The following is a 26,282-nucleotide window of genomic DNA, read 5'->3' as shown; positions in this document are numbered from 1 at the left end:
CTAGTCCAACCTCCAGTCATAGGTAAGGATACCTTCCACTAGGATCATAGAATGGTTTGTGGTGGAAGGTACCTCCAAAGATCATCTAGTCCTCCCTTACTGCAATGAGAAGGGACGTACTCAGTTAGACCAGGTTACTCAAAGTCCTGTTTAACCTGACCTTGGAACACTTCCAGGGGTGTTGCATTAAGTTCTCTCGGCACCCTGTTCCAGTGACTCACAGCACACATTTTAAGAAATATCTGCTTTATGCCCAATCTAAATTTAGCCTCTTTCAGTTTAAAATTGTTCCCTCTTATCCCGTCACTACAGACCTTGATAAAAAGCTGCTCTATATATTTCTTCTATATTTTATATATTGAAAGGTCACAATAAGGTCTTCCGGAAGCGTTCCTTTCTTCAGGTTGAACAGCCCAAATCTTCTCAGCCTTTTTTGTACAGCAGAGGTGTTCCAGCCCTCTGATCATATTTGTTAATTTCCTCTGGACCTGCTCTAACAGGTCTTTGTTCCTGTTGTACTGGAAACCTCAGAAATGGATACAGTAGTTCAAGTGGAGGTCTCACATATTCCAAATGTTTTTGGTTTTTTTTTTCTCCTGCCCTCATCTCTTCAGTGTATTCAGTTACAAACTGATTATCAACTGCAGGTTCAGAATATGAAATTTTACAGTCCATGGCACAGAAATAGTTGAAAATTAATATGAGATATTAAAATACAACTTCTTGGTTAAAATACTGCATTAAATTCTGAAGTGTTGGAAGAATTTTTCAATATCTGAACCTTCTCCTGCAAACTCTCAGGAACCTAGAATGTGACAAAACCTAGAAAAATGAACACCTAATTTAATCCTTAAACTTTCTATGAATAAAGCAGAAGGAAATTTGCCACAATTAGAACAAAGATCAAGTTCTTATAACCTGTGATTTTTAGAGGTATGCACTAGAAATCAAACTTTAATGTAAAATAGTCTTATATAATAAATAATGATATATTCCTGTGTTTGAAAATTTGAACTATTTTAATAAAAAGTGTTTATATAGTTAGCGTGAATCCATAGTTGTTTGGGGGAAAAAATCCTCTTTAAATAAAATCTAAGGCTACTTATTGCAGTTTTTCATAGTATTAATAAGAAAAACTATTTAAAAATATAAATTGTGAATTTCAAAAATAATTTTAGAAAGAGACAAAAATATCAAGGAATACAGATTGGAAGCCTAAAAATACACATGAAAATATCAAAGCAGCCCTACTGAAAACAGGACTATTCTATAGTATTTCTCCTACTAAATTAAAGAAGTGTTGAAATATCTTGGGATAACCAATTGTGAGTGAGGTACATGAAATTTTTTTTTTCTAATTATTGTTTTTGTACCTACACATAGGAAACTCTAATCAGATCTAATTCATTTTTCTTAATACTTGAAGAAACATTTCCTTGACATAGGAACATTTAAATGTTAATGAATCAGATTGTACAGAATACAAACTCTTATTTTCTTTAACTGTACTGTACCAAACTATAATTCTTAGTAAAATTTTGAGATTTTGTTTTCAAGGCTTATATCTGAAATGCTTTCTCATTATAAGTAATTTGCAGTTCATGATACAGAACTTCTATATTTTGCGTCTAAAATATGTAAAATCATCTGCTTTCATTATTAGCCTTTAAATTGATTTCTTAATTTTTAATGCATATTAAAGTCTTAAAATTTGCATGTTTGTTGATAGTACTTACAACATATAATATAGAATATTTAACTGGGAAAAGATACAGCATGCTTGTCCTTTTAATATATAAAAAAAATTAAAAAAGGAAACGCTAGATCAGTGAACATAAGGTAACTAAATTTTGTCACATCATCCATATGACAGTTTCTTGTCACATGAAATTGAGCTAGAAGGAATTGTCATGTCCCATTGATAGATATTGGCATTCAGAAATAGTTTTCAATCATCATATGCATATCAGATGGAGTCAGAAATTTTTTGCAATGTAGAATTCCTCATAAGTACAGCAAGGGTTGTAAGTAGTCTAAATACCCTCCATTTCATCAAGATTAAATGTCAACTGAGAATTTGTTACACATGTGAGTGAAGGATGGCTCATAACTAACTGTAAAAATAATTTAGTTGAGTCTGCATGAGGTAATAAAAATATGTTCCCTTAGACTTCATCACAATACACAACCTCCCCATGAGGGGAAGAGGAGGGGCAGCACCGATCTCTTCTCTGTGCTGACCAGTGACAGAACCCTAAGGAATGGCCTGAAGTGTCAGGGGAGGTTTAGGTTGGATGCTAGAAAAAAGGTTCCAGAGGGTGGTTGGGCACTGGAACAGCTTCCCAGGGAAGTGGTCACAGCACCAAGCCTGACAGAGTTCAAGAAGTGTTTGGACAACGCTCTCGGGCATAAGGTGTGACTTGGGGATGGTGCTGTGCAGGGCCAGGAGTTGGACTCGATGATCCTTTTGGGTCCTTTCCAACTCAGCATATTTTATGATTCTTTGATTCCATCACATCCTGATTGATTAGTCATTTAGAAAAATTATTTCTGTAACCTTCAATCAAAAGAGCTGGTGGTTAACCTTCCTAAAATAAAAAGTCTAATAGTCCACAGTAATAATTAGGCATTAAAAAAGAACACGTGATTTCATTTAGAAGAGGAATATGTGATTTCTATCTGGTATAGCAAATAACCTATTTTCATAATTAAATTCTTTTAGGCATAATGTCAAGTAACTTGCCAAAAACTGAACTATTATTGTGGAGACTTTACAAGTATAGAATAATGAGTAGGCCCTGTTCCAATTTTGTCATAATCTAACTATATACTACTAGAAAATATAAGATACAGATTCCCAAAACAACACAAAACCCCACTTAATCTAGAAAACTTTAAAAATTATTTCAAAAATATGAAGCAGACTTTTTTCAAACTAGAGGGTTGTTAAGTCACCTAAGTACCTCGGACATAATTTTTTTTGAAAGCTTATAGAATTTTTTTGCTATAATTTGGAACGATTTGCAATTTCTTTTTTAACAGATCTGGCAAGCTGCTTTACTGATCTGTGTCACCTAATGAAATGGGTAAACAGAGAACAGCCTAACTTTGAGTCTGTGATTTTGAACCAGACAGTTAAGCCCTTATACTTGAGTATATTTATTATTTCTGAAATAATTTAAATACATAGTACCATGTACTTCTTGGTCATAGTGGACTAAGCCAAGTATTTGCTCATGCATGTTAGTTAGCAAAGCAAAATAAGCCAGTTCTACTCCTCTTCTTTCACTATGCGGTTCTGTACGTACTTTTGTCAGTAAAGAGTTGTGTCCAACCCTTCACTCCCAACAGCATTTTCACACATACACAGTGCCAACGAAGGCAGCAGAAGCTGTTTTTATCTGCATATACAAGTCCAGGGTCCTAACTTCTCATAGAACCCCTCTATAATGAGTTTGTCACTTTTGGTCTTTTGTGTATTTAGAGTTTGCAAATTTTTTACTATTTCTGTGTAAAAATTTCTCTTACTATTGCAATTTAAGCTTAGATAAACCCCAGAAAAATACGGCTACTCTACATAACACATTATTTACGTAATTGGATTAATTCTTTCTACCTGATTCTTGAAATTTTTCATCTTTACTTACAATAGTGTAACTAATTACAAAGTAATGCAGATATTCTCTCAAAAATATTATTATGTTTGATTTATTTTTTTCCTAGAAGACATTAAATTTTTTTGCAAGTTGTTGGAAAAAAACATGGACTATGGGGAAAAACCTGAACAGTGGAGCTCTTCAGTATTGAAACTCAGTAATAGAATATGCCTTTATCTCTTTTTACATAGAAAACGATCTTAAAGATCTCTAACAAAATAGATGATACTAAGTAAATATTAAGATTCAAACAAATGACCTGCTGTTCATATACTGTTACCTAGAACTTCCTAAAAGTTATCATAACTGAAGATTTAGATGTATAATCTTAAATACTATTATTACTTTTTATTATCACTATTATTGTGTTGATTATTCTATCATTTATATACAACAGATAGAATTTAACATTATCTATTTATTTATATATAAACAAATTTAACATTACTCTCTATCTTAGAATTTTCTAAAACATTTATATCTGAGGGAGATTTTAGCTATCAGGCAGTTTTGACATGATGTTTCAACATTTCTAAAATTCAGGAAAATGCTTCATGTCTAGTACACGTAACATTGTTGACTAGAACTGTAATTCAACGATAAAACTGTTCAAAATTTAGTGATATCATAAAACTAAGAAATACTGTATGAAAACTAGTTACACACAAAAAAGAAAATTGTCTTTGTAATCAGGACCTTGGTTTTCCTCAGAATTCCATATTTTAAATGAAAAATGACCAAGGTTTTGTGCTTGTCTTTTTTTCCACTATTTTGTTTGATAATTCTGTTATCAAAAGTTTATCATGGTATTAGGGGAATTTGAGAAAATTATAATTATTTTTCTGTATTTCTATAAAATAAGTACAAAAAATTAGTGGAGCATCAAGTAATTTTGTAATTATAGGGACTCACACTCACTGATATATATGGGGATTTTTGAAAATAATATATATAAACATATATAAATACATAGAGATGCATTATACATGCAGTATCACAATAATATTTCATACCTATTCTGATCTTTGTGCTCTAAAATCTAGGTGATACAGCTGGTTCTTGTGGTGATCCAGGTATCCCAGGCCATGGGTCTAGAGAAGAAAACAATTTTAAAATTAAAAGCACAATACATTTCAGCTGTGATCTTGGATATATCCTCCATGGCTCAGAAGAAAGAACATGTTTGGCAAATGGAAGCTGGACAGGAAGACAACCTGAGTGCAAAGGTAAATCAAAGATCCACTCAATTTTTAAACTGTGTTTTTAATACTGTTGATCAGAAAACCAATTTTGCATTGCCAGCTTTGTGTTGTGAATGGGATGCAGTTATTTTGGATGGACAATTAATTTTTTTCCAATAAGTTGTTGCCCTATAGCAGTGGCTTGGTATCAGGTGACAAATTTGAAACCAGTTCCTGGCACCCATGAAACCGTATGTTTACGGGTTTTGAGGAAAAGAAAGAGATAAGCCTCTAGAACTCAATTTTTTGATGAATATTGTTTCACTTAAAAATCTCACCGTAACCTGAACTTTAATCACAACAATTATACACCTGAATATCAGAAAAAAGAGCTCAGTTTTAGGAAAATATCAGAGTCAGGATTTCTTTAGATTTATACATCAATGTATAAATGGTTGACTTAAAATTTCATTTAATAATTCTGTAGACATTATTATTTTTCAATAGAAAACAAAATGCTGAAATAAGTTTATTTGTAAAAAGTAATTCTGGAAATTTCAAGGTAGATGAATTATCATAACAGAAAGCTATAACGGGATATTTATGAAGAATCATTTATTGCCTAAATTACCTTGCTTCAGGATAGGAAATAATTCCCAACAGATTCTTTTGCAAATCAAAGTGTCTTGAAAAGAAGAAAATAATTTGAGAACCTGTACTCTTACTTTCTACTTTATCACTGTTGACTGTGTTTTCTGTATGAAAAAGTAATTTTGTTTTAAAAACGTTTCACAAACTGGTTTTGTAATATCCTTTCTACTGAATGATTGTCGACTTTACTACATTAAGAAAAATACTTTATATATATATATATGTGTGTGTGTGTGTGTATGTATATTTATATTTATATGTTTTTATGCTGGTATCCAAAGGCATATGCTTTGCCCAACTGAACCATCTGCTATTTTTCTTTGACCTCATCTATTAGGGAAATGAATTAGGTCTTTTACATTTTAAGATAGTTTTGATGATATTTCTTTCTTGAAATGGTAAGTATAGTTTACAGATATATATATAGGTGTGGGTAGTGCAGGCACAGGTATATTGTTCTAGTTCAGATCATATAGATTAGATGTATATATATGTAATCACATAAGAAGGACACATTCAAATTCCCAGGCTGAGCATTAAAGAACTGGGAAACATCAGGGTTCCATCTGCCTGTGAAGTAAGAGTTGATTCCATTCAGTGCTTTGAATTAGGAAGAATATTTTGGTGATGCTGGAAATGCATGATTCAAATTAAACCTAAAATTATAATTGTAGATCAGATATTTTCTTATACTTGGAAGTTTGTTTTTGCAGCTAAATTTGCTTTTCACTAATGCAGACTATAAAGCTAAATTTGTAGGTTATGTTTCTCTACAAACCAAAGGGGAAAAAATAGTAATTCATGCACACAGTTTTTTACTGTACAGTGTGCCTTATCAGTAGGTGGTGAAACTTACATTTTTAAGGACAAGAGAATGGATTTCTACCAAATAACGTTGCTGGCAGAAGGATTGTTCCTGCTCCCATTTTTCCTATTTCAAAAATCATTTTTACTGCATTTTGAAAGTTTTTCACATTTTCCTTTATAGCTGTGCAGTGTGGTAATCCAGGAACAACTGCTAATGGAAAAGTACTTCGTATTGATGGAACTACATTCTCTAATTCAGTAATTTATTCATGCATGGAAGGATACATACTTTCTGGGTCATCTGTAAGACAATGCACTGCCAATGGAACATGGTCTGGATCCTTGCCAAACTGCACAAGTAAGACACATTTCTAAAGAATAGTCTTTGTTTTTCCTCTCCTCTGAAGTAATAAATAAAGTAAAATATAGAAGCCACGTGCCAGTAAATTTTCAGGTTTTTCTTGCACTATTTCCTACATACTTTTATATGCTAAATACTTTTAAAAACATAATGCTATGTATTATGAATAATATGTTTTTTAAAGGCACAGTATAGTAAAATGTATAGACTGCTTTTTCAGTTTAAGGGAGTTGTTTGGTTACATGATCTACCTACTTTAATTCTTTACTAGTACATATATTCAATCATGTTTATGTTTTGTGATATGACATATCCAGACATTTTTACTTTAATCACTTTGCTTCATCTTGAAAAATTAGCAGTATAATATTCTCTTCTTCCAGAGGGTAGAAAATAAAAGCCTTGTAATGAACACTTGAGAATCCTTTTCATAGTGACTCCAAGGTTAAAACTGTTGTCCCATTTTCACATATCATCTTCTGTTTGGCCTTTTCATTAACCTTAGACTTCCTTTAGCTACCCAACTAACAGAAGCTATTTCAGCATCTCTCACATTCATAATGAGCATTTTGCAACACTTTATTTTCAAGCCCATCTGTTCCTGCTTTATTACATGTCCTAGTTCATCTTTTAGTAGCAATTATGAAAATTTTACATTTATATGATGCATGAGACTGCCTATCATTTTGAAGAAACATATCCTCATCAGAGGTATAGCAAACTGCTTTTAAATTTTGAACACACTTACAGCAACCCACATAGAAGCCAAAAGCTAGATGATAAAACTTCTTGTGTTGTTTTTAAATTCATCCTTAATGGATTTTTGCAGTCATAAAGCCTGAGAGAAAGCCCAGTGGGTTTTTTTTATTATTTATTATTTTCCAAATTAGAATGAGAACCAGATTAATTGTATCAAAGATAAAGGTGGTTTGTTGTTGCGATAAGGAGTGATGCAGATTCCCCAGGCAGGTGCAAAGGAGAGTCACTTTATAGCAAAAACCTAGCCTTTTTAAGCAATTAGCTGGTTATCAGTTTGCACAGTTTTAAGGCATAACAAACATAATTCAACCAACAACCATACACATACATATGTGAGCACGCAACAGTCATGCAGCAAGTTTTTCTACTCCTAATTTATCTGTGTCTCTTTCCCACACTCCTTTTCTCCTTAGCTGAATTAACAGGCCTGAGTCATGATTTTACAAAGGCAACAAGGTTTTTTATAAGGTTTTACCTATATGCAGCAGTTTGTGATATCAACTGCATCTATATTTTTTTCTTGTATTTTAGAATAACATTTTACTGAAACACATGCCAAAACAGTCTTCTCAAGACACATTACTCAGGTAGAAAGATGAGATTTTAACTTGAAATATGTTGACAGAAGAAGTATCCTAGTAAAACAAAGAGAGGCAGATTCAGGATATACCACTCTTGTTTAGTCAAGGTGTTACCAAAATTTACAGCCAGTCCATACTTATTACAGCTCCTTCTTGCAGATCATTGAAAATGCTGGGGTTTAGAGCTGACACTGTAAGAAGAGAATAGCATAGATAATCTTATGCTCCTGTACAGGCTGGGAGCTCTGGGCAGTGTACCATCAAACAGGACTGACCCATGAGCAATGTCATACAGACCTTGACCATAGCAAGTCATTATAGGATTTTCTTAGAAAGAAACAACACTATAATTTCTACAGTCAAACAGAAACAATGTTCTCATGAGAGCTTCTTGTTGCACTGCTAAATAAAAAGCAGGGCCATGCAGCCAGCAAGGTGTAATCACTGAGTGGGGGCTGCCTGTAGCACCTCTGTTGCCTTGAGCTGGCTGAGGCTGTGCCCTGGACAAGAGATCTGTGTGGCACAGCACAGGTATGAAGACCACGCTGGATGCTGCAGCACAGGCCTGAGGCTCCCCAGGTTAACTCTGTTGTGATTCACTGGCTCGTCACTGGTCAGCATCACTGCAACAATTTAAGATATTTTTGCCTAGCATAGTGACTTAAGTGAAGGTGGTCCAACTGAAATGAAACAGAGATTAGAGGAAAAAAGGATAAAAGCATTAGCTTTATATTTTAATTCAGTCAAAACAATAGTATACCTGGAAACATGTTGAGGATAATCTTAGTAAAATTTGCACATTAAGTATAGTAAATGGAATATGTCAAATAATGAAAGTTAGAACATACAGAGTATTTGAAAATACTTGTGTAAATAAGAGAAACAGTTCTTTCTTTCCCAGCTCTATATTGTTTGAAAAGTGACCAAGAAAAATCTATGGCTTTTTAGTTTTTAAATAATTTGAAATTACTGTGTTACTAGGTAAACTCAAATAGGCTGATCTCCAGTTTTCTTTATCAGTACATTAGCCACCTTTACGCTAACTCAGATAACCCTGTGGTATGTCTTCTAGTCTCTTCTTTATCCATACAGTGATTGCATGGGACATTTTAAGATTTTATGTATGCTGTGTAATTAGTATCTGCTCCCTCTGTAATTAGTATCTGCTCAGACCATGATAGACTGTAGAGAAGGCATACTAAATATACCTTGGATTCTCAGGTCCCGAGTTATTAGGTGAAGGGAGCTGGACAGAATACACCACAAATATGTAGTCACGGATTTCTGTGATTTTGGAGACCAGGATCCAGACAGGATGCCATTCACATCAGCCATGCTTTGGCATTGAGTTAGAAGTGGCCAGGGCATGTACTCTGCCCAGGAAACTGCTTCTCACAGTTTTCCAGAAGAAATAGCAATGCTGTAGGGTGATTGTCAAGTTTACTATAAAATAAACCATAAAACACATGGGATGCTATATTTTGTATTAAGTAGATTTTCCCCTTTTTCTTCCTGAAAACAACCACTTTTTATCATTGCCACTAGTGTTCTCTAGATTTCTTACTCTAAAAACTGTTCCAGAAATTCATAGATCCAGTTGACCAGATCTGAGGGAAATTTACCTGTTTTAACACTGTTCTCAGATTACAATGACATAAAACTTTTATGAGTATTTTATGTCATTAGGAGATTAAATTATCTCCTGACACTAGAAGTCATAAGACATTTTGCGACCACTCCCACACATTAAAGTACTATAGACCTAGTTTTTTATGTAAGCCATAGCCCATGTTTGGGGGTCACCTGAATATTCTCAACTGTTTATGTACATAGCAACTATGTGAGCATTTATAAAGTGGGAGGCTTTTGCAGGCATATATTTCAAATTTTCCAGATTTTGTTTCCTTTCAGAATATACCCATAGAAAAGTAAACTAAATAATAGGCATCTACTTTTTTAAAAATGAAACTGAATTGATAGGAAAATTTGAGCATATCAAAGGGTGGTAGTGGCATATGGGTTGTTTCTTGCCTTTTTTTTTTAATTTTGTAATCTTGAAATTTTGTTGATCAAAATTGTACAGTCCTTTACTACTACTGTTGAACAAAAGTATGTATGTTCTCCAAATATAACTATTATATAGCTCCACAAATGTTTGGCAGCTAATTAAGATAGCATATCTTTATCTTCTCTCAGTGGAGATAAGGTTTATGATACTTTTTCCTTCTCCTTTTTTTCCCCAATCGATGCTTAGTTTTGTCATGTTTTTTTCCCTCACATAGAGATAAATCTCACTTAGATTTTAAAATATGTTCCTCAACTATTTACTTACAGTTATCAGTTGTGGAGATCCAGGAGTCCCAGCCAATGGCATGAGATATGGTGATGATTATGTTGTTGGACAAAATGTTACTTACATGTGCCAACCTGGTTACACAATGGAAGCAAATAGCTCCTTAATTCGCACTTGTACTAGCAATGGTACGTGGAGTGGAGTAATCCCAACATGCAAAGGTACAACATTTATTTTGCTTGTCAGCTATTTCTTCTGTGACATTTCCCTACTCTGTTTATTGCAAATTGTTAATTTATTGTGTATTTCCACAGAAACCTAAACTTATTTTTAATATGAATACATCGAATTGATTTTTTTTGGCTGGAGAAACAGTGACTTCATCTTTTGCTTCTTTTCCCTTTTATGTTCCTACAAGCACAGTATATTGAACCATTTTTTTATAGTTCTGTAGAATACTTTACCACTTTGCTGCTAAATGGAACTACCCTATATGAAATGATGGTTTAGATTTGTTAATTGCAGTTAGCATGTCATATGAAAATAGCCATATATATGTCCCTGCTTTTACAAAAAGAACACTCAAACATGTAAAAGACACCTCTGGGAAAGATCTACATATATAAAAACTCTGTCAAAGGCAAATTAATCTGGCTTTTTCTATAATACTAAGAGATTTTCCTCATCCCTCCTTTATTAGATGGGCACCTTTAAGCATCACCTTGCTACAAAAAGACTAAATCCTTCTTGCAAATTTCCCAATAAAGATTTTTCTGCTTCATGTTATTTTCTCTACTGTGAAAACTGAAAGGATTAATCTCAAGATATTCCTTTTTTTCTCTTCTTCAAATTGCATACCTGATTTTTCTGGGGTTTTTGTTTGTTGGGGGTTTTTTGTTGTTGTTGTTGGGTTTGGGGTTTTTTAATGTACCCTGTTAAAATTTTAACAGCAGAAAATCTGAATATTACTGGAAGATTAACTTATCTGTCTCATCAAAAATATTTTCTCTCAGAAACTCACTTTCTAAACCCTAAAACAACTTCTCTCTAGAGTAATTTTTCTCACTCGTCCTGATACTACATCTGTGGAAAATTAGCATTACCATTTGGTGTTTTCTTTCTGGGTTCACACTAAGTATGTCTGTTCTCTGTTCTTTCAAAACTTAGCTACATTTGTACTTACTTTGTTCTTATCCATCTTCCTTCTGTTTCATTTTAAGGAAGAAAAGTAACATACCTGCTAAGTGGCAGTCTTTTTCCTCCCCTGAATTTATTTGTCAAACTAGACCAATTTAATTTCAAATCTCCACCATATTTGCAATTACTTTCCTTGCTGAACACAGTTCCCCCAATATCAAGTCCAGTTTAATTCTAGTTCACCTTTGACAGCATCAATTTTTTATTTTCCTGACACATTCTTAAGGACATCAAACTTTGAAAACCTCTTGACATTTCACTTTTTTTTCCTATTTGCGTTGTGCTCATAGGTAGTCTCAGTCTCAACTGAAAAATGATTTTAAGAACAGAAGAATGGCCATAGTGGTCTTATTGACCAAGTCTCCAAGTCTCCAAGAGTGGCTGTAAGTCAACAGCTGGAAGATCATAAGACAGAACAAGTATTCATGATAAAGTCTCTCAGCCTCAAATTCTTAGGGTCTACAGGACACCTAACTGGGACAAGGAGATCTAACTCTGATTTGATTCAAACAGAATTATACAAAGAAAGAATTTTACTGCCAATTATCTTTGAGTCTTTCTGGTTTTGGGTCATACATATTTAAGGCTTGTCTAAATGCTAAATAATAATCCTATGAAGAATCTCTAGTGTTCTCAGAATCTCTAGTGTTCTCAGAATTTCATTCTACTTTATGTTGGTTTGTGTATGTACACTAGATAACTTAATAGTGTAATTAAAATAATATATAATTTGCAGTAATGTAAAATGCATAACAAGTAGTTTTTACTGTCAGAATGGAGTGCCAGGGTCCTTTGGTACTATTTAGTTAAAATAATTGGAAAATGAACTGGGCCAGATATGGATGCATAATTGTCACTGTGCCATTGAAAGGGAAGATACAAATACTGCTCTGCTATGCCTAGTTGGAAAAGGATGCATGCTCATCTGCAACTAAATATTCAGATATTCTAACTGTGTTTTCGGCAGACTTGTGTTTGTAATAGACTTGTAGTTCTTAAACTGAGAATGTTGTGGTATATATTTATGCCTAACTCTCTGACCAAAATCAAGAGGCATTCTGCCTTGTTGCTGGGTGTTGTTTTGTTTTGTTTTTCTTACCCTTAAATTCTGATGTTACATCTATTTTCTTCTACTTCTTCTCTACTTTCCCAATTATTCACCAATATTTCCTCCCTTATTAGTCAGCTCAGAGGTTAAAATATACAGACCTTTGACTATTTGTGAAGCTCTTGGAGAATGAGGACAGAATTCTGCTGCTTAGGGTACTTATTTTGAATTACTTTTATTAAAACACCACAAAAGTGTGGCAAAAGCTATCATGTTCTTTTCTGGGACAAAACCAAGGCCCCAAAATCTAGATTGTGTTTATTGACTGGCAAAGGGTTATTTGATACTAGTATCCTGAAACAGCCATGAATGGTGCTGCAAAGTATCTTTATGGTACAAAATTGAGATTCTCTCACTGAAGAGAATAATAAGGATGGAGAGATGGTACATAGCGAACCTTCTGCAGGTTGCATTCAAATACACATTACTCATCATCTAGTGCCTCTGAATTGTTTTAAGCCTGCAAGATAACAGCTGTTCTAAACATAAGTTTAAAGGTTATGGGGGCAACATTTAACTTCTTCCATTGTTGTGACCTGTGTGTTCTCTGATCAATTTTTAAACACATCTTCTCATTTATCCCAACTGGCTTTACCAGATTAAGTTGTATTAGTTTTATTTGCTTTCATTCTCTTTTGCTAGCACAGTTTCTCCAAACTTTTCTCTATTTTGCCCTTTTGTCTAACACATTCATTCTATCAACTTGGCCTAAATGTCACCCTTTCTATATTTGGTTCAGGTTTTCTTTCATTTAGTTTCTGTAATACCTTTCCCCCTTAAGCTTTCAATTAGCAATTTTCTGTTACTACACTACTATCCAGTGAATAACACTTTTATCTTCATCACAACAGTTGTATCTCTCTACTTCTACTGCCTTCCTGTACTGTTTTTCAGTCCTCTTGCCCACAGCTGAAAAGAAGATGTTTCTATTTTTTTCTTAGGAGGCCTGGCGATTAAAAAATATACTGAAATACTTCTTCTTGGCCTTCTTAGGGGTAGCAACACTAACAGTTTCAAGGAGTTGCAAATCCTTACGTTTTCTCACTCTTTCTAGAAACTAGATGCTTTTTGGTGATGAACTACTCATAAAGCAAATAGTAACCAAACTGTGGTACTTAGAAACAGGCTTTCAAGTAATATTTTAGAATAGTTGTCCTGGAATTTCATCCCTATGCATTAACATCTAGCAAATGCCTAAGCTGGTCAACAGGAAGAAAATATTTGATTATTGCCACACTAATAAAATATAATTGTACTCTATGTTGTCTTAACAGACAAAAAACATTGTAGTAGATTACCAGACGTATCTTAAATGTTGTACACGTCATAGTTTCCATACTGATTTTTAGGTAGTCTTCCTATTTGGTTTGATGCAGTATCCTGGTTTATTTAAGACACTTCATCAGTCATCCACTGCCTCCTAAATGAAGGAAACCAGAAGTACTAACTTCAGGAAATGTGGCAAGAATACAGTGAGAAAGATAGTATGTCCTGACTGTATTGTCCTCTAAAAAAGGTGAAATTAGCCCATATGGTTCTTCTAGTAACTGTGTACACCGGGGATATTTACAGCAGCTGGGCCTAATTATTTTGAAATTATTGCAGCTGTTACCTGCCCAACTCCTCCGCAGATCTCTAACGGAAGGTTGGAAGGAACAAACTTGGACTGGGGATTTAGCATTAGCTATGTCTGCTCTCCAGGATATGAACTCTCTTTTCCTGCTGTTTTGACTTGCGTTGGGAATGGAACATGGAGCGGTGAAGTACCTCAGTGCTTACGTATGTATTCACATTATAGTCTGTATTTTGCTGTTCAGCTATAATTGCTTTTTGCTCTAAAGTTTTGCCCCTCCCTTCCCCAGTGGCTCAATTAATTTCAAACTGGGGACAATTACAATCCTTCTAAAAATTTCTAAAATTTTCTAAAATTTTAATGTTAGTAGTACATTAAGAAGGTCATGGGAATATCTGTAAACCCTATGTCAGCATATAGGAGCCCTTAGACACAAACACACACACAAAAAAAAATTACAGGCAATATGTATAACATAATCCAAGGCAATTCAAGATTAAAAGGTGCTGTCTTGTTTTCAGATCCAGACGCATATGCGATAAGGTAACTTTCATTATAATCTCTTTTATTTCCTCATTACTCATCCTTCCTCCCTGTGATGTCACAGAGGAGTTTTTCTGGCTGTAATGCTGACTAGGCTCTGGGTGATTCTGTGACAATTATCTAATTTTCACCCTGCAGTAAATTAACATATAATTTTATGCAGTAAATTTTATTAATCTTAAAGTTATAAATAACATTGATGGATTTTTATATTGCTACAATTTTCATTACAATATCCAATCCCATTCTTTTTTTTTTTTTTTTTTTTAAGTGATTGTGATTCTTCTGAGGGATATTCAGTTGATTGAACTGAAGAAAGAGGTTTTGTAGTTATTTGTAGAATAATTATACCACTCTGTAATGGTCTTCAAAAAGGAGTCTGACTGGAAGAGGATAATATATTCATGGCTTTACAGTCTCTGAAATTTAATTTGAACTTGCCAAGTAGCTGTGCTTGCCAGGTAGCTTGCTAAATGTTGCAAAATGCACTTCTCTGTTCTTTCACTATTTTTTTCATCTCTCCCTGTCAAAAATGTTCTCTATTTTGGCTATATCCCAGTACCATGAAAACATATCATATAGATCATCTTTTCTTTTCTTTTTTTCCCCAATTATATTCTCATATCATCAACAACAGTTTTTGACTGCTGCTGAAACTCTGTGTGCCAGAGGTGGAACATGATGAAGGGCATTGTTTCTGGCAGAAAAAGAACAAGACCACTTTTTGTTGCTTAAATTCTCTATGTAGAGCTTTTCTAGAGTCCACTATACTGTGAACATCTGAGACTATGAAAAATTATTTTCATTATTTGTTCTTGATTGAAATATGGTGTCCTTCATTCATTTTTGGATACCACAAGCTATTTATGATTTTTAAAGTTGGAATACTCAATACTGCAATATACTCTGAAAAAGTGGGCTCTACCTTTAAAATTTTTAAACGGTATATTTAGCATGGAATGCAGCTGCCTGGGAATTAAAGGCTATTTCATGCAGATTACATTATCTGAATGTTGTTGATGTGCAATGGTTACCCATTGGCTTGCAAGAGAAAACAATTGGCAGCCAGTGCTTGTTGAAGAGTTTAAACTAGTTGCCATCTGGCAGAAATGAGAGAGAGCTGGTGAAAGTCATTCTCAATGAGCATCTTTAAGCACTTTTTGACATCAGAAATTTAGTTCCCAGCTTGGTTCCATAGAGCCTTTAGCTGAAGATATGAAAGGTATAGTTATGACATAGAATAATTATTCAGAATGGATTATGACCCTGTCCTTGGGTGAGTATTTGTCATCTATGACCCAGTAAATTTGTTTGCTTAATTACTCATGCAGTAATTTCAGTACAGGACTGCTGGTTTTATAAGCTTGGCAATAGATGGCAAAAATATAGACCTATGCCAGAAAATGCCTAACTGCAGATAGAATAATAGAATTATCATAGAATATAATGAATTGGAAGAGACCCATAAAGATAATAGAAGTCCAGCTGCTGGCCCAGCACAGAACAACCCAAAGAGTTCTTTTTTTACTCCTGTACCTGAGAGCATTGTCCAAATGTTTCCCAAACCCTGTCAGGCTTGGTGCTGTGACCACTTCCCTGGGGAGCCTGTTCTACTGCCCAACCCCCTTGATACACAACCGAAACCTCCCTGACACATCTGCTTATCATTCCCTTGGGTCCTGTCACTGGTTACCACAGAGAAGACATCAGTGTCTGTCACTTTGCTTCACCTCATGAAGAAGCTGTAGGCCACAATGAGGTCTTGCCACAGTCTCTTCTCCTCTGGGCTGAACAAATCAAGTGACCTCAGACACTCCTCATGCAGCTTCCTCTCAAGGCCCTTCACTGTCTTTGTTGCCCTGCTTTGGATGCTTTTGGATCCTTCTTATATTGTGCCACCCAAAACTGCACACAATATTCAAGGTGCAGAGCAGAGCAGGACAATCCCTCCCTTGCCAGGCTGGCGATGCTGTGCCTAATGCCCCCCAGGACACAATTAGGCCTCCTGGCTGCTCACTCATATTCAACTTGCCTCCCACCAGGACCTCCAAGTCCCTTTCTGCAGTGCTGCTTTCCAGCAGCATTTTCCCATTCTGGATGTACATCCAGGGTTGTCCCATCCCAGGCGCAGAATCATAACTTGCTGTTGTTAAACTTCATACAGTTGGTGATTGCCCAGTCCTCTGATCTGTCTGGGTCTTTATGCAGGGCACAGATGCCTTCAAGTGAGTCAACAGGTTCTCCCAATTTAGTGTCATTAGCAAACTTACTTAGTATACCTTTGAGTCCAGGTGTTTTAGGAATCTTCTGGACCTGTTTGTACTAGCTGTGTGGTATTCACAGTTAGCATCTGGCAAGCTGAAGTCCCCCAAAAGACAACAGAAGTTGATTTAGAGGTCTCCCTTAGTTCACTGAAGAATTAATTTGCCAGTGTCGACGTCCTGACTGTGTGTCCTATAGTAGACTCCCATAATAACATCCTCTTTGTTTGTGTGTCCCTTACTCCTTACCAAAGGCTCTTAACATGCCATATTGTCCTGGGTTTGGCCAGGACAGGGTTAATTTTTTTGCAGTAGCTGGGAGGGGGCAGGGCTAAGTCCCAGATGTTATTCTATAACTCCTTACATCACTACCAGGGGTGGGAGAAAGGATTCTTGCTTCTGAGGAGAAAGGCTTCCTTCCAGTCAGAAAAACATGACTCTGCTCAGGTCCAGTTGGGCGCCATGGTAAATATTTTGCATGTTAATCACCCTCTCTTTTGTACAGTTTTGTTATTAATAGTGTTGCTGTTAGTTTGTTTCTTATCTCATTGCTGTTTCCAGTAAATTGTTCTTATCTCAACCCGTGATCTCTGCCCTTTGTGCCTGCAATTCTCAACCCCAGCCCCACACAGTGGGAAGGGGGAGGGGAAAACCTCGGAGAGTGAAAGAGAGCAGCAGGGTGCTTTTGGGGAACCTCGGTGGGGGCCCCTGAATTGGGCAGTGCCATTCCTAAACCAGGACACATAACCAACAGCAAGGTCTGCCACCCCTCCCCACTGCCTCATCCCCTACCTCACTTGCCCTGCCTATCCCTCCTGAAGAGTGTGTAACCCTCCATACTGGCACACCAGTCACAGGACTTTTGTTTAGTCCAAGGATGTCATATTTCATGGGCTGAGTCAAGGCTTCTCGCTCCTCCTGGAGAAGACTGAAGGATCTCGCATGCTATCCATTGCATATCACAGATAAACCTGGTTTTTGTCCCTTTCTCTCATCCAGTGTAGTTTAAAACTCTACTGGTCAGCCCTTTGAATTCCTGCACAAAAATCCTTTTTCTTTTCTGAGAAGAGACAGTCTTCTGATTGCCATTAAATAGCAGCAGATCTGGTGTTGTATAGACCATAATATGATCAAAAAACCCAAAGTTCCTCTAATGACACCATCCTCAGAGCCATCTGTTGATCTGCTGGGTCTGCCTGCTCCTTTCAGTATTCTTCCCTGGTACTGAAAAGATTGAAGAAAGCACTAGATGTCCTCCTGATCCTTCAAACAATTGCTCTAAGGCCTTGAAATCTCTTTTGATTACCCTTGGACTTCTCTTTGCTACCTCATTGCTGTGGACATAAAGAACAGCAGATAATAATCAGAGGGTTGTACCAGACTAGACAGTTTTCTCGTAATGTCTCCTACCCAGGCCCCAAGGAGGCAGGAGGCTTTCCTATGGGTAAAGTCCAGTTGGCAGTTTGGGTCCTCGGTTTCCCTCAGAAGTTATTCACCTATGAAAACTACCATTTTTTATTTGACAGAGGTGGTGATGATGCAGGGGGTAGGTTATTTTGCCCTTCATCTGCATCTTAACTTGTCAGTCCATCCAGTTCCAGGGCCTCATACCTGTTGTATAAGGGCACCTGGGAAGATGAGGCAGGCTGGGAAGGGATTTGCCTGTCCCCCCAAGTAGTAACCTACATCTATTTCCCCTCATCTCTTAGATCCGCTCCTTCTTCCTGGTGGTGAGAGTGTAGGGGATCCTTTGTTTCTTGTGTCATAGTCTAGGTTGTACAGTATATCCATCTCAGGAATGGTAGAATATAATGCCACCAGTCAATCTCCTTGTCTGATGCTCCTCAGCCTGAATTCTTCCTCAAGAAGCGCAGTCACCAGGCTGAGCATCTCCTCTACCTGGGCACATCTCCAACAGGTGTGCTCACTGCTGCCATCAGACATTGACAAGAAATGTGCTGTTAATCAGTTAAATTTCTTCTAGGAATGAAACTAACCTCAGTCTCAGTGCCAGAACTCCATGGTCCCACTCTATTAAAGGCTCTCAGAGTTCTTAGGAAAATATTTCCATTCAGAGTGGAAACACTCATAGAGCTTTCAGTTCACTGCAACTTTAGTTTATTCTGTAGTCACCTGCTCTAGTATCAGAGGAAAACTGCTGTGTTTTGCCATGATGCCTGGTTTCCACATTTATTGATATAAGAGGCAGGTATTCAGTATTCAATGACTAGGTCAACTTGACTGACAACTAAGTGGTGGAGTTTACTTAGCTTTAGAAAAAATGAATAAATTTACCAAAAACTCATTTTTGAGTGCGAGAATTGTTTTTCCCTTCAGGGTTGTTGTTACTTTGTCGGTGCAAAGAACTGTTAGGAGACAATTTCAAGCCTCTGTGTTAAAAAATTGTAAGCGTTTCATGTATTCTCAAATTAAGATGCAGAATTTTCTAGTGAATGCATAACAACCATGATCTGTCATTCACAAAAAAAAGTACACTGTGTGTACACTATGTGACACTATCCCCAACCCATAGATCTTTTCTGGAGTTGGCCCACAATTTTGCACAAAGTCCCCTGCCACCTAAAGTGGTGAAATTGTATACATTTCTGGTATGTTACAGATTAAGCCCTTTTTCTTAACCAGTGTGGATGTGCATGGATTTCCCATACAGTCAGTGTCTGTAGAAAGAAGCAGAGGGCAGGAGCATTTCATGTGAGCAGGTCCTTTGGAAAGCTTAAAACATGGGTGACAAGGATAGAAACATTACAAATGCATTTTGAAGCTGTTGTTTGAGACATGTAATTTAAATTATGTTTGTAGATGAGAAAGATGGAGCACAAAATTCCACTGTTTGTACAGCATGTCTATTTAGAAACATATTATTGAACACGTATGGGTTAGGGGGTTTTATTATTATTGCTATTACTGTGTTTTCTGTCTGATATGAAATTAGGCTACACAGTATTGGAATTCATGGTGTGTCAAGGGATAATATAGTCTGATGACACAGGATTTGCGACAGCTGATTTAATTTCCTGGGTCAATTATTCAAAATCCAACTTCTGACGATATTCAGTACTTTATGCTGCAGAAAGCGGCCAGTAAATTTGCCAGCAGTGCATTTACTCAGTTATGACATGCTATAGACATAAGGAATCTTCAGGTGATAGGAATAAGGTAAAAATATCAATTTAAGAACAGATTTTTATCAGGGAAATTTATCCAGTATAATAACAGTTCATTAGTATTTGACTTTTAGATTGCTACAGAAGTTTCTTTATTAATTTTTTTTTGGTGTTTCTTTATTGTTAACTGTTCTAAATTTCAAGTATTGTACTTCCATACATACAAAATCTTACCTTTCAGTGAAGGATGTGGAAGCATGACTTTATGATTCCTAAAATCTATCTGATAAATCATTTAATCATACAAAAATGTTGAGCACTGGGTAGGTGGCAAGAAAGCAAGAGAGGAGGGAAGATTGACATGAAAGTTTGATACACTCTTTGATTGTTCTCTAAAGATTTGCAGATTGATGAGGTTTCGGTCATGGGTGAATTGTAGATATTTGGACTTTAATAAAATAAGTTGTCGACTTGATTTATTAAGTGTCATGTACTGACCAAGCACAATGTAGTCATTTTGAACAACTATCAGAACTACTGCAATCTGGCAGACTAAATATTATATATCTAGTCTCTCTGAATTCCTATTAAATGTTTCCATATTTGATCTGTGTTTAATAAAATAAATACAAAATTCGGAGTAATTTCTTCACGTGGTTCAGTTAAGTGTTATTTTAATTTTTTTAAATAAATTACACATTCCATTTCTATCATGTCTTTTTTTACAGCAAAGTTTTGTGGTGACCCTGGAGTACCTGCTCAAGGGAAAAGAGAAGGCAAAAGCTTCATCTATCAGTCAGAAGTCTCTTTCAGCTGCAATCCTCCTTTAATTTTGGTTGGCTCTAGCACAAGGATTTGCCAAGCAGATGGAACATGGAGTGGTTCTTCTCCTCGATGTATAGGTATGATTATGCCCATGCACTAAAATTTCTTGAAATGCTTATTATTCCTCTTCTTGCTAAGTCAACCTAGGGTATTTCAGTTATTTTGAATTATCTTGGTGTTATTCTATACTCTCTTAAGGATCAAATCACTTTATTTTTGTCTTTGTGATTGGCTTATTGCATGTTGCTGAACAAGCCTTATTTTGTCATACATTCATGTATGTAATTAAAATACTGTAATTTGTTTTGTCTTTAATATATTGCAATTTTTTTTAGAACCTACTCGCACAGCATGTGAAAATCCAGGAGTCCCAAGGCATGGGTCACAAAACAACACATTTGGCTATCAGGTAGAGTATACTATTTTTTAAATTAACTTGCATATTTAAATGTTTTTATACTACCTCAAAGTCTAGAAACACCTGATTAGAGGTTCAGAGACTGCTTCTGTAAGAGTTGTTTGTTGATGTGTTGATGTGTTTCCTTATTTCTGGATGTTGGATTACACTAACCCTGTGTCCCTATCAACAATGCACTACATGAAAAACCTTGTGATCAAGTTCTGCTTGATTTCACCTTGAAGAATTTTAGTATCTCCCACCAATATATAAGTTCTCCCTACAATTTATTAAATAGGCTTTTTCTGCTTAAAAATGTGTATACTGTGTGCCAAACTGCTAGTGTAGACATACTCTAAAAAGCAGGATTTTTTTTTCCTGAGAGAAATTCTGTTTGGAACCACAAATAAACTACAGAGTCATAGACCTGTTAGGAGAACTTCTAGTCCACTCCCCCTTCTCAAAGCTGGGTCAGTTAAAACAGGTTTATGAGGGCTGCGTCCAGGTGGTTTTGAATATTTGCAGGGATGGAGACTCAACACTGTCTCTGAGCATCCTGTTCCAAATTGATCACCCTTACATTGAAAATTAACACTTTTTTCTTAGTTTTAAAGAGCATTTCCTATGTTTCAATTTATACCTATTTCTTCTTGTCCTGTCACTGGGCACCACTGAAGAAAAGTCTGTTTCCATTGCTTGTCCTGCCCCTGGGGGTTTTTTTTGCAGGCTGGATAACCCCAAGTCTTTCAGCTTCTGCTTGTATTCCAGATGCTATAGTCCCTTATCACTTTTGTGGCCCATCACTGGATGGGCCACAAAAGTATATATAGAGTATATAGTGTATAGACAATATAGTATTGTCCTCGTCTCTCTTGCACTGGCGAGCCCAGCACTCACTTGTGACTCTCTGGGGCTGAACAGAGGGGAAGAAGCACCTCCCTTGACCATTTTTCCATGTTCTGCCTGATGCCTCCCAGGAGACTGTTGGCCACATTTTATACAAAGCTATGTTGTGGCAAACAGTGCTTGCATATGTTTCTGCTGGAAAAAGAATCATGAAACTGAAAATTATTTTGAACTGCTGATTTTCTGATTCACACAAAACAGTGATGTCAGTGAGATGTTTTCATGAGTGAATGGTTTAGGGATGCAAAAATGCACTTTATAATTTGCTAGGAATCTTGTAAACAAAGAGAGAGCCTAATCTATCTATCCTGTGACATCTGTGTTTGGTGTCAGGGCTGAAAGCTCCAGGCACATGAAAAGGAATGAACAGAAGAGTACCTAGCAGGTCCACAATTGCATGAGGTCTCTGTCTAGGAGCAGAATAAAAACTGCAGTTTGCTGGAAATGAAGGAAAGGGTTGAGTGAAACTTGAACAAATGTACAAAATGAAATTAGTTTTTAAAAGCGAATTGTAGCTAAAGACTTTTCTAGTTCATGGCCAAAAATTTCTTTGGTTTATCCTTTTGATGGCCTTTATGCAGTACTACTCAGTCTTAGTTTTAGCAATATTTGGGTTTTCAGATTGTGCTAGATCACAATCATATGCAAGTGAAAATTGTCTCAGTTTTCTCTAGGAACTGAACGTGCTGCTTTGTGCCAAGATAGGATATGCAGGGGCAGTCCTTAGCCTAATTTTGTTTGGTTATAATACAATATTATGCTAGAGGGCAACTCTTTATTCAACTATGTAACAAATGAATAATTTATTAAGTATTTTCTATAATTTTATTGTCACAGTTTCACATATTAATGAGGTTTCATTGAAGAAGCTAATGCAGTCTTTCTCATTTGTACTGTAGTTGTGAGTAACACGTCACTCACAGCTAGCATTAGAACTGTCAAAATATCAAGCAAAATGTCAATTGACAAATCATTTGTAAAATAAGCGTAACTGCTGGCAGAGTTTACAACCTTGTAAATTCTAAAAAAACCCCAAATTGTAAACAGTTATAAGGTTAGTGCCCAGTATATTTAAGATGTATGTGCTACAGTCTCTTTACCCAGCCAGCAACTTATTCTTACATTCACACAGTGAGTTTGATTTTATGTAGTAACTAAATTTGCAGTTTCTGGTTACTCTGATTGCTTAGTTAATACATAACAGTGTAGAAGTATCAGTCACACAGATGAAGCTGAGCTTAGTTCTTGATTGGGTGGAAACAATAGTGAAAATGATTGGTTCTAGACAAGTTATTGTCTGTAGATCCTGGAAAGAAATATTGCATTGTCTTATATTGTATAATGTTATGACTTCTTTAAACGACAAAAAATATTGTAAATGAATTTATATTATGCTATAATTAACTTCCTGTGTGAATGGGATTACAGTGATTTTTGCTTTTATCCATAGCAGGAAGGTAAGGAATGATTCTGAATTGTTCCAAAATACTGGTGTGGGTTTTTTGTTTTGGTTTGGTTGTTTTTTTGTTTGTTTTGCTTTATCTCTCCCAAATACTTAATATTTAAACTAATATTAATAAGGTAACTTAATTGACTTAATTGCCAAGGTTTAAATTTATTTCTCTGTCTCATAAAAAAATATCAAGCCATAGCCTTACACTAGAATTCAAGTCTTCATATGTGGAATCCTGTTTTAAGTGCTTTTCAACAAATGGCACTACCTCTTCTCTGACAAAAATCACTGACTGACACTTGCTTTTCACAATACTGATGTCAAGTTATGAACTTCCACAGCACTGTTGTTTTCATCCTGTTTTTTCCCCTACTCTTGATTATCTGTTTTGCTATCTCATTGATTGCACTGAAAGTTCAGGCAAACACAAGATAATTCGAGGCTTGACAGAAAGGTGTATCTAAACCTAACATCCTGGAACCTACACTAACAAAAGCACAAATATCACCACCTCACATTTGAATGATGCTTCAACTATTAAATAAGAGCTTTGAAGAAAAAGAGGCAACAGAATTTTGCATCGATTTTTTTGTACAGTATTGAATTCTTCAATCAGAAGCTGATCAGTTTCTTATGTGTTCAAATAACATCAAAATACCATTTTAGGGCTACTTGGATATCTGGCATGGAATGGAAATGAGTAGCATCACATTCTTTAATTGTTATGAATACATACTTCTAGGATGTTTACCTTTCATCTGAGCATTTTTTATTTGAGAGATCTACCTTAGCAGTGTGTTACAATGGAGAAAAAATAACTTTAAAACTTAGTGAATACTGACTTCATCTGTAATCTGGAAAATAAATCTCTCCTTGAAAAGAAACTGTGGGGTTTGAAATAGTTCTTCAGCTATATTGCTAGAAACATAGAAAAGTGCTTATAGCACTTTCACCATAAACTGTTGTAACACAAGGTACTACTGAATTGAAGAAACAATTTAGAACTGCTTAGACCAGTCAGTCATATATACAAGATTTATTACTTCTCATACTTTTTCCAACTTTTTTTTGGTAGAAATTCAGCTATTTTCCCTCATATTGAGGCATAAATTGAGCCAAAGAGCAGTCTGAACTTAAAAAGGAAAATAGACAGAATGCAGTAGTGGTAGCCTTCTGCTAGCTCTTGGATTCTGTTTTATGAAATTCCATATGAAACTTGATCTGCAGATGTTGAGCAGCCTTGCAAATAATCTCCTGTGAATGTAATGCTGATATAAACTTCAATGTTGATTGAATTGTAGGATGAAATTCCAAGAGAAGTGCTATACTACCACAATATATCTGTCTCCATTAGCATAGCTGGCACCATCACTGCATCCATGAAAAAGTAATTTTTATCAGACACCATGTATTTTCCTGGTTCCTACTGCTTCTCATGGTCATGAGGTCTCTGGTGTCAGTGTGTTAGTGTCACAATCTGGAGTGCTTCACTGGCACAAATGTGATTTTTCTTTTTTTTTTTTTTTTTTTTTTAGTCTCTGTCATTCGTGTTTCACCTGGGCTTATTTGTAATGTTTCTGACACACTTTTACACCACTCACACCACAGTTCCACACCATACACATTATATTTCTATCTATACTATAAGGTACATTTCACCTGTATTAGATAGTTGTTCTTTTTTACCTCTGAAACCTAATTCTGTCCAGGCCGGTATGTCTTTAAGGGTGAGTTGATCACAGCAACAGGATCTCCAGTGCTCAGACTTTGTTGCATCTTTTATCATAGTCACACTGTAGTCTTCTTCACAGCAACCTGTTGGCTGCGTTTCTCAAGGGCTTTGCGGTCGTTCCAGCACCAGGCCTATATTTCTCTGTACCACATCACATTAATGGGAAATAGCTCATTCTGCACATAGTAGATTCTTTTTTTACTGCTGTGGATATAAAGCTGTGATTGTACCATATAAAGACAAAGAAAGGCATAAAAACTGGTCATAGCTACTTGATCACAGAAAATTTAAATTTTACAGCTAAATCAAGTTTAGAAACGAAACAAAACAAAACTAAAACTAACACAAAATTACAGGCAGCTCAAGACTCTTTCAGACAGAGGAAGCCTGTCAAGCTTCTGTCCAGCAGTCTTGCAAACTCAAACCCCTGTTACAAGGGCAATAATGTATTACTGGGCTACCAAACTACAGATATAGTGAAGAGTTAATGATGTATGTTTTCATTCACTTAAAATATGATGCTAAAAGTTAGTGAAGAGAAATAACTGACATTCCCTTAGCTTCTTAGTTCTTTGGCACGAATTTCTGGGGATAGAGAAGTTTATTAGAGTATCTTCATGTTCTTTGGTAAACTGAAATCTAGAGAAAAAAACTGATTGTACAGTAACTCATGAGAGTTAGAAGTATCTTCTGTTTCTATAAGGAATATAAGAAATAACAAGGATAATAACTTACTATTATTGTTATAATAATTATTATACATTATTATAATCTTATTTGGTGAAAAAATTATCTAGAGTACTTTATAAATGGATGCAGATTGGTATTTATGCATTTTCTTCTCAGATTGCTATTTCTCCTTTTAGAGAATAA

At 35.7% G+C, this 26,282-nt stretch overlaps 1 protein-coding gene across 3 annotated transcripts in view; it reads left to right on the top strand.

Moving 5' to 3' along the window:
- CSMD3 (CUB and Sushi multiple domains 3) overlaps nt 1-26,282 on the top strand; it is a 613,513-nt gene that overhangs the window by 565,483 nt on the left and 21,748 nt on the right. For all 3 annotated transcript variants that reach the window (XM_010404839.4, XM_010404843.4, XM_010404841.4), the window contains 6 exons: nt 4,700-4,882; nt 6,477-6,653; nt 10,331-10,510; nt 14,200-14,373; nt 20,825-20,998; nt 21,257-21,330. In XM_010404839.4, the coding sequence (XP_010403141.2) occupies nt 4,700-4,882; nt 6,477-6,653; nt 10,331-10,510; nt 14,200-14,373; nt 20,825-20,998; nt 21,257-21,330 (962 nt within the window). The remainder of the gene's footprint in view (nt 1-4,699; nt 4,883-6,476; nt 6,654-10,330; nt 10,511-14,199; nt 14,374-20,824; nt 20,999-21,256; nt 21,331-26,282) is intronic.

Source organism: Corvus cornix, chromosome 2 (assembly GCF_000738735.6).
Source record: "Corvus cornix cornix isolate S_Up_H32 chromosome 2, ASM73873v5, whole genome shotgun sequence".
Classification (NCBI taxonomy): domain Eukaryota; kingdom Metazoa; phylum Chordata; class Aves; order Passeriformes; family Corvidae; genus Corvus; species Corvus cornix.
This window is presented reverse-complemented; position numbering and strand designations above follow the sequence as displayed.